This window comes from Perca fluviatilis, chromosome 4 (assembly GCF_010015445.1).
Source record: "Perca fluviatilis chromosome 4, GENO_Pfluv_1.0, whole genome shotgun sequence".
NCBI lineage: Eukaryota > Metazoa > Chordata > Actinopteri > Perciformes > Percidae > Perca > Perca fluviatilis.
This window is the reverse complement of record NC_053115.1, coordinates 21,766,153-21,775,694: the sequence shown is the minus strand read 5'-3', so window position 1 is coordinate 21,775,694 and position 9,542 is coordinate 21,766,153. Positions and strand designations below refer to the sequence as shown.

Sequence of the window (9,542 nt, the reverse complement as noted above, 5' to 3'; positions counted from 1 at the left end):
GGGATAATTAGAAGGGCCTGTTGATAATATGGTACACTGCTCAAATAGAGCATGGTTTGGTAGTCTTCAAGAAGGCAGAATGGAAGAGGGATACAGGGTATATAACTAAAATAATATCAAACACACACACACACACACACACACACACACACACACACACACACACACACACACACACACACACACACACACACACACACACACACACACATACATACATGTAAAGGTTTCATATGAACAGAGGCTGACATCCTGTGGCCAGCTGTGGTCTATCACCCGTCATTCCAGAAACCACCAAATGGCGGCGCTGTCATTAAAACAGATCAGACTGACTTCCTCTCTTGACTCCCCTCTTCTTCTTCTCCTCTACCGGGTTCGATTTTCTTTCTCTTCCGGTTGTCGTCTGTTCGTGTTACAGGTACCCAGTTTTCCTACCTATGTGGACTTTTAAAATCTGAGTCAATCTGCTTGTATTTTACATTCCCGCACAAAAACAGTAATAGATTGTGATAAGTCAACTTACTGCACACATTTCCACCGCAGTATATTTTAGATGTGATCATCATTAATGGTTGAATTTCACATTTGAAAAGTGCTAACGCTGCCTGAAGCAAAGTAGCTAAAGGCAGCTACCAGGCAACATTACCACTTAAAACACGGCTTACTTGCAGTATGTCTGATTTTGTCGGTCTTCTATGCACTCTTACGTCGACACTTGACTGCTACTGTAACACCACGAAGTTGTCATTTAACAAACTCATCTCTGTTTACATAATAACGTTACACAGCTTTCTTGGTTGCCGGCTAGCGATTCAAATGTTAGCCAGCATGCAAGTGGATGCAATTAAGTGATGCTAAATAAAGATAAACGTCTTTTTTTTTTCTCCCCCTATCTTCAGATTAACCAGTGACGAAATGGCCAAGTCAAAGAATCACACAACCCACAACCAGTGTAAGTATGACTAAAGTGTGAAGTTTAACGTTACTCATTTTGGAGCTTAACATTTAAAATTATAACGTAAAGCTATTCCAATAAAGGCAGACTCACGAATATTTCAATATTTAGTTTTACATTTATGACCATTATACATATATTAAAGTGGACTTTGCAGAGGTGAATGTTGCAAGAAATGTGACAAATGGACCAACTGTTTTTGTGTTTCTCCCCTTGTCTGAACAGCTCGTAAAGCCCACAGGAATGGCATCAAGAAGCCCAGATCTGATCGTTATGAGTCACTGAAGGGGGTAGGTACAGTTCTGTGTTATATGTTGATAGGTGGGGTGTTTTGCATGTGCACAAGAAACCAGGTTGACATTACTCTGAGAAATCAGTTATGAAGTAAATCAGGCGTGTTTGCATGCGCGGTGGTAACCTGCTTACTGCAAAGTCGCAGTGTGTGTAAAATGTGGTTAAATGTGCTGAGTGACAGGGAGCTCCTTAGTTTCATGTCCCCATTTTTATGATTTGGGACTGTGATAATGTCAAGCCTTGTCTGGAGAATAATGAAAGTTATATTTTCCTTTTAGCCAAGCAGTGTGTTTTAAGAGGTAATTTTAATGTCTTTAGCTAAGGGGCTGTTTACACTGTTGAATCCAAAATTATCATTGCATTGTCTTATATGAAAAGTTAATGGAAATTGTATTCAAGGCAGACTTTTAAGACTGATTAGATTTGATTGACATTAACTTTTAGATTTTGACTAATTAGATGAAATTTTTTTGTAGAAAATGTTCCTGCTACACAAGCAGCTGAGAAATTGACAAGAATTTAAGGCCCTGTTCACACGACAACGCTTGCGGGTGAAAACGACGACTGCGTTTTTGGGGCTTAAAAACGCTAAAAATTGAAACCACCCTCCAGAGTGGAAATCTTAAACGCTCTACCGTCGCATTCCTGTTTTAAAGGGTAAAAAACGCGAAAGTCTGCTCCAGTCTGCTCACAGTGGCACTCCATATTTCGTTACATAAATCAAAATATAGTGATTACTCCGCCGTTGGGTATCCACAGCCTGCATATACTTGGTCCGGATGTCTTTGAGCTTTGATGATATCTGACTTTTACAGATAGCGTCTTTCTCGTGTGGGTATGACGTCTCTCCAGGTACGGGATTCTGCTGAAGAAATTCGGTCCATATGTCTATATATTTTGACTGGCAGGACTCCCAGTCAACACCCTGTTATGCCTTTTGTAATCTAAGGTTGTTTGGAGCAATAACTCCATCTCCTCGTCTGTCCAGACAAAATTGTCATCTTTTGTTGTTCGCTTCACCATGTTTTGGTTTTGCGCTACTAGGGAGAGGAGAGATGAGGGAGGAAGGTTCTACGCAGGTGCACAGTCTTGGTGGTGTTGTGTGGCAGTGCTTCCTAACCGCCTGGTCTGCATACTACATCGAATTTCACACACTTTTATTTCTTCTAAACGCGAAATAAAAAGTGAGAACGCAGCGCCACTTTTGCGTTTTTCTCTTAAGATCGTTTCCGTCTAAACATAGCCTCAAATGCTGAAAGCATCGTTGGATGCCGTCCTCCTGTTGGTCGCTGTTCATTGTCTTGTGGGAAAATTCACTTATTCAGGGCTTAAAGTTCTCAAGCACCATGCCTGTGCAGTTTTACATCTATATAATACTTAATTCAATATGTTGCAGTGTTTCCGCTAGGATTTTGTCCAGCAGAGGGGAGTGGGTGTCAGAAGTTTTTTGCAACAGTTTGCCGTATTTTTCCAGAGTTTACCGGTGGGCAGGTTTAGCAGTTGTAGCTTGTTGTTGTCAGAGCATTGTTTACTCAAGTATAAAACTTAAGCACATCCCCTCAAGATGCTTTCACTTACAGAAAACTGATCCTTTTTTTTTTTATGAAAACTATATTACAATCTTAATTACTTTTCTCACAGGAGTGTCTACGAAATGATGCTACTTTTATTGTCAAAGTTGTTGGTGTAAAGACCAGTTTAAGAATGAATTTGCTTGAGATAAATTGTCTGTAGATAAACATATGTTGTACCTTGGCCACTGGTTACCTTCACAGTTGAACTGTGGCAGTAACGGTACATTTCTGATTTGTATAGACCAACTATTAGTGAGGTAGTTCTGTTATCTAGTATTTTTTTTTTTTTATTTAATTTCAACCAGAAGCCAGATGTGTAACTACACTACTCTAATGCGGATTAACAAGTGTTTGGTTTGCTTTATTCCAGCTTAAGCCCTTATGTCATTGATTGTGCTGGAAGTAGCTTTAAAAATAAATCTTTTAAACGCTTTAGTCCTGCCTGCTCACTTCACCGTTTGTTTTCTTTCTTTGCTGCAGGTGGACCCTAAGTTCCTGAGGAACATGCGCTTTGCTAAGAAGCACAACAAGAAGGGCATGAAGGCGGCGCAGAAGGCAGCGGCAGCTAAAGCTGTGAAATAAACCGCCATCCGGTCACCTCCATGTTTGTCAGTGTTTCATAGACTGTTTCCACCATCACAATAAAGCTATGCTTTGTTAACGAAACCAACATCTAATTTTTGCCTTTTATTGTAACTGCCTCAGTCTGACCGTATGTAATCAATCACTTGATTGGATGTGTGGGATTTCTCCAAGGCGATGTTAGCTGTGTTGGTTCATCATTCATTAAAATCACAAAATAGGGAATGAGGATTGAAATGCAAGGTTTCACAGGGCGTCTGGTAGCTGAGTGGTTAAGATGCATACTATAACTGCAACGTCCCCGGTTTGATTCTGGCCGAGGACCTTTGTTGCATGTGGAACTCCACCAAGCTGTTGACGTACAGCTAATTAAATCTTATAAGAGGCCTGCTCTATGGTTTGGAAATCCTAATCTGTCAGATTTGGATAGTACTGTATCAAATACAAGATTGAACTGTAGTTATCTGAGAGACAACCTTGCTGAAGTAGGGATTTGCCGTGAAAAGTGCCTTTACAAAACGGAGTTTATTTCTCAAACATCCTACATTTTTAATTTCCACCCTATTATACTGTGAGCTTTTGATACATACATTTTTAAATCATATAAAAGTGATTATCTGGTCTGCTGTTTTTTGGATTTTCCTTGCTAGACAATTCATTTACAAGTTTGGGGTACATATCTACTGGTAAATTACACATTCCCACTAAAAGTGTCCATTACTGAGGTTTTCTGTCCCAGCATCCCATAGTAGCCCTGCATGATATGTTTAACTCATGTACTGTGCAGTGACATAAAGATAACCGTTCTAATAAAAAATTAATTGTGGTGTAAACTAGAAGAATAAGGGACCGTATGGAAATTATTCAGGTAGGGAGGGTGGCTGAATCTTATATTTCCTTTAATGAAAAAGCAAGATAAAGGAGCGACTGTACCGGCTAGTGAAGAAGTCACACGCTCTTCACTCAAGATGTTTGATGACTGATAAGATCCACATTGATTGTGTTTGTGTTTTTTTTAAAAAGGATGTTAACTACTTGTTTGATGGTGATGAGAAATATAAAACTTTGAAACATCCTCAGCATGTAAATTTCCCAACTATTTTGAATAAGTCATATCTTTGAGTGGGGATCACAATCAAAGTAAACAATGTCTTTGTTATAGAAAATCAGTGGTGGAAGAACTCTTAATTACAATTCGGCCTTGAAAATCTTACTTTTAAAAGTTCAAGTATTACCCATAGGCTGTATATCAATAATATATATATTATTGTGTAAATTATATACACCACAACGATATGTGTATATATATATATATATAATATTTACAGTCTATGGTACCATCTACTTAAAGTATCGGAAGTCAATGTACTAATTATGCAGAATGGGAAATTTCAGAATGATATAATATTGGATTATAATTAGTGATGCATTATTCTGAACAGCACGTAACATAATGTGCTGCACTAATGTTGCAGCTGTTAACGGTCGGGTTAGTTTCAGTTTTAGACACTTTATATAGGCTGTCTACATAATTCATTAGTTGATTTATGTTTAGTTGTCCGAATGTACAAAAGTAACTGTTACTAAAGCTGTCAAATAAATGCAGTGGAGTGTAAAGTAAAATAGTGTCTTTTTAAAATGTAGTAAAGTATAAGTATAAAATAACACTGGTAAGGTAGTATAAAATGTTCATTTGTTTTATTTATTATGTTGATTACGCAGATGGATGTATCATTTTAGTCAAAGATTTCCTTAGTTTGCGTTATATCGTCACTTCCGCTTCCGCTGACTCCAGCTTGCATCATTTCTTGTCTGTCGGGGGCAGATAACATGTGAGTAGGACCATTCAAACTCAATATTCATAACTTAAAGGTTTGATTACAGCCACACTTCATTGTACATCTTATAGTAATTGTGAGCATCCAAACGCACCCTTTAACGCACTTTACTATCCGTTTAGCTAACCTTACAAGCTAACGAACGGCAACTGAAGCATTGACCAGCTAGCTTAGCCTGCTAGCTAACAACAAGGAGGTGTCTTTCTTGTGAATGAACTGCTGTGGAAAAGTGACATATTGGACGTAATAAACTAGTTTGGGCATAGTTTCTGCGTTTGCATGTTCGACGTGGAAATAATTTAGTAGATAGCCTTGACTTTAGCACATAACATGTTGAAAAGGACTGCATGTTCTGTTGACAAAACTGTCGAGCACCGACAGGTTTTGACAAGTAGGCTAAGTTATTAATAAGACCCAAAAGGGTCTGAGGAGGGTGCGAGACATTCTCTGAGGTAGACACATTATATTTAAATATAATGTACGTATAATTTCCTAATTTATCCTAAACGATACGTAGCATTGTGGGTCAATGAATGTGTTATTTGTATTAGGGCCAATCATTGATATTTTAATGGGTAAAATAATTTGTAGGGAAAAAAAATAAAAAATCATCATGGGCTCTTTGTGACACGTAGATTGTGATGTATTTCAGTTTCTTCCTTCTCATGAATTGACTTTCTGATTTGGTTTCTGTTTTTGGCAGACGCCATGGTGGAGCCAGTCCCTGAGTCCATCAACTTTCCCTCTGAAGAGGAGAAGATTCTGCAGTTGTGGAAAAAAAAGGACTGCTTCCAGGAATGCCTCAAACAGTCCAAGAACAGGCCCAAGTAAATCAAACTTTGTTGTTTATAATTATTTATTATTTATATATAAATTATTTATTTATTATGCAAAATCTATTCCCATGACAAGCTGTTGAAGGACAAACTCTTAGGAATAACCTTTCACTCATGACAGCTGAAATACAATTTTCTTTGTTTAGAATGTATCTGTTTTGGGATCAAATAAAAAATTTAAAAACATTATCTACAGATGAATCACATTAGCATGACTCATTTTGACCTACTTGTTAAAACAGTTTTTAAATGTAATAGATGGTAAAATATGCTTTACATATTTGTTAAGAAAATTTATTGTGACATTATTATGAACACTTAATAAGTGGTTCAAAACAGCACCATAATCATATTGCTGTATATGAATGCTGTCAGTGGTTAAAGTTTGTTTTTATGCATTGTCATTGTTGTTGCACTGCCTGCCAAGAATAGAAGTTGCATTTCCTGGCTAACCAGTTATTGTCAGACTCCATTACATACTTTCAGAATTTGATCTTCGTGATTACCAGTACTTGTCCATCATATGAAAACATGTAGTAAGCAACTATGGAGCATTGATGTAAGCTAAATAGATAAATAGTAATGTTATCGTGTGTTAAATGTCTGTCAGCCTTAGGGATGTAACGGTATGAAAATGTAACCTCGCGGTTATAGTGACCAAAATTATCACAGTTTTAGTATTATTGTGGTATTTTTAAAAGTGTGTTCAATATGTTCAGAAAGCGCTGGTGTTTCAAAAAGTGTGACAGTGTTTATTATATTACAAAAATATAGGCAGTATGCTTGTAAAAACTATTAAAAACTGGCTACTGAAACACTGGCCTGCTGTAGGTTGTCCGGTAAGAACTTGAACCAGAGATGTCTGACTTTGAGATTCAGGAAGATTGATTTACAACTCGAACATGAAGTTAACTATGAAGTTGTATTTGACGTTACATGTGAAGTTAGATGTGGTTCTGAAATATAAATAAATAATAATGCACATTAATAAGCATCTGACTTACTATAAACATTATTTACCAAAACTAAATGTTTTAGCCACCAGCATATAACAAGAAACAATACTAAGAATCACATTCATTTCTCTGTAATAATTAACACAAACTGAGAATAAGCCACATCTATTACACCGCACATATCCATAACGGAGCAAACAGTGTAATACACCTTTTAATAGCTAAGCACGTGGCTCCACAGCACTATGTGTTTACTGGCGATTGCACCTTGCTAGCAAATAGCCCTAACACAACCTGAATATCAACACATAGCTGCACAAGTAATAATAAACAATCTGCACATATCAGCTATGCAATAAGAAACAGCAACAGCAATAATATATCAAGTTAGTTTTAATAGTTTTAACATTTACACAGATAACAGGCAGTAAAAGTCATGACAGTTTAACAAGCTACAGAATAGTTTTAACTAACATTCTTGGCTACACACATCACTTCAACAAGTCCGAAAACGGGAAAGGAATGATAAAGAAAAAAATACATTTACAGCTGCTGTATCTGTCCCCTTCTCCTGTCTGAGTGCGAGTGATTGGCAGGAGATCAAAGCAATGACTCTCGTCACTGATTATTCAATCATCTCAGGAGAGAGAGAGCAAGTGTTACTATGGCCTTTTTTACAAGGCTGATAAATGTCCTGAGCGCTGTCATCTCCTCCTTCCCCCATAATTCCAACTTCAAGAAATGCATGTTGTAGGCTACGCAGTGCGCCCGCGCGGCAACTTCAGGAGACTCGGATGAAGCTGGGAACACGCGGTTTCCACACCGTGGTAATCCACCATGATAATAATATTTTAATTGAAAACGGTAATTGTTATCTTCAACATTTTTTCCGTGGTTAACACACTGTAATCCGTATTTTTTTATTTTATTTCTTTTTTTAGAAGTTAAGTAACCACAATAAGTAGTAAAAGGGTGTTTAAGAAAATCATTGACTGTGAAATTACATTTGGAAATTTCTGCTCAGATATCTTACTAAACTGCAGGACCTTTTTCCTTTTTTAGCCAACAAGAGATTCAATGTCATGATGACATTTGTTAAAGCAAAATTCCATTACAGAGGAACTTTGGTCACAAGCAGACACTCTGCCACCTCACCAACACTATAGAGACTTAACAGGATGTTTGCTTACAGACACTACCAAGTTACCCTCTCTGTTCCTCGAATATACAGAGATACACCGAGTAGTGAAGCTGCTGTTTTCCCTGTATGAAGCAACCATGAATAATCTCGTATAACGGAGCAGTCTTAATGTTGTGTGTCTGTTATCTTGCAGGCTTGGTTGAGAGAAAGGTGTTACCAGACATCGTAGTCTTTTCGTCTCATATCTAACTTGTTTTTTTCACTGAGAAAATATTGTCGACCTTAACAAATATTTTACTGCCCATTTCCCAACCAGGTACACCTTCTACGATGGTCCTCCTTTTGCCACGGGTCTACCCCACTACGGACACATCCTGGCCGGCACCATCAAGGACATTGTTACTCGCTTCGCCCACCAGAGCGGCTTCCATGTGGACCGGCGCTTTGGCTGGGACTGTCATGGCCTCCCTGTGGTAGGAATCTGTCCTCTTCAATATTGTTAAGTTCTGCCTAGATTTACAGATTTATCCTTATTTATTTTTCCCCATGTTCTTTCTTTATAGGAGTATGAGATTGATAAGACTTTGGGGATCAAAGGGCCTGAAGATGTGGCCAAGATGGGCATTGCCGAGTACAACCAGCAGTGCCGAAACATTGTCATGAGATACTCCACCGAGTGGGAGGTGAGCATACAGTAAAGTTAACCATACTTCTGAGAAAAGTTGGGTTTTTCATTTCATGTATCAATCAAAATAAAGCATGCCTTACTTAGAACAGTGTATTGAACCTGCTCTAAAACATAGTGAGGCTACACCATAGGTATATCTCACGTGTGCAATATATGTGTTTTTGTCTGGGAGGTATTATGTGAGCCTTGATATGGACTGAATGTACGAAACAGAAGAAGTTTAAAACGAGTTTCCCTGCAGAATGTTGGCATATACGTATGATGTGCTTTTGATTTGCTATGTGTATGTTTCTTTTTATTCCTAGTCTTCAGTGACGAGAATGGGAAGGTGGATTGACTTCAAGAATGACTACAAGACTCTCTACCCATGGTTCATGGAGACCGTCTGGTATGAAAGTCAAATCTACCATCTTATACGTACAAGTTTTGGCTTAAAGATACATAATTTGTATTATATGCTAATAACACAAAGTACTTTTCATCAGGGAGTTCTTTTAACTTGATTATCTCGAAGGAAATGTAGCTTTCAGCCAGGCTTTAAACACTTAGGTCACATGAGTACACGCATTATAATGAATAACAACAATCTACTTAGAGTAAAACACTTAAAGCAATATATAATTAAAAATGTCATACAAATCAGACTTAATCCGTGTCTCGACTCTGTCCAATTGTGTG

General features: G+C 37.7%; 2 protein-coding genes across 2 annotated transcripts in view; both read left to right on the top strand.

Moving 5' to 3' along the window:
- Window positions 1-276: 276 nt before the first annotated feature.
- Window positions 277-3,493, top strand: rpl29 (ribosomal protein L29). The gene is made up of 4 exons (XM_039799101.1): window positions 277-418; window positions 900-952; window positions 1,181-1,245; window positions 3,304-3,493. Exons 2-4 carry the CDS (start codon window positions 916-918, stop codon window positions 3,403-3,405), a joined length of 204 nt encoding a protein of 67 aa, XP_039655035.1. The 5' UTR covers window positions 277-418; window positions 900-915; the 3' UTR covers window positions 3,406-3,493.
- Window positions 3,494-5,156: 1,663 nt separating this feature from the next.
- Window positions 5,157-9,542, top strand: part of iars1 (isoleucyl-tRNA synthetase 1) — a 54,674-nt gene continuing 50,288 nt past the window's right edge. The window contains exons 1-5 of the mRNA XM_039796485.1: window positions 5,157-5,237; window positions 5,947-6,070; window positions 8,493-8,649; window positions 8,740-8,859; window positions 9,170-9,252. Coding sequence (XP_039652419.1) covers window positions 5,952-6,070; window positions 8,493-8,649; window positions 8,740-8,859; window positions 9,170-9,252 — 479 coding nt within the window. The 5' untranslated portion in view covers window positions 5,157-5,237; window positions 5,947-5,951. The remainder of the gene's footprint in view (window positions 5,238-5,946; window positions 6,071-8,492; window positions 8,650-8,739; window positions 8,860-9,169; window positions 9,253-9,542) is intronic.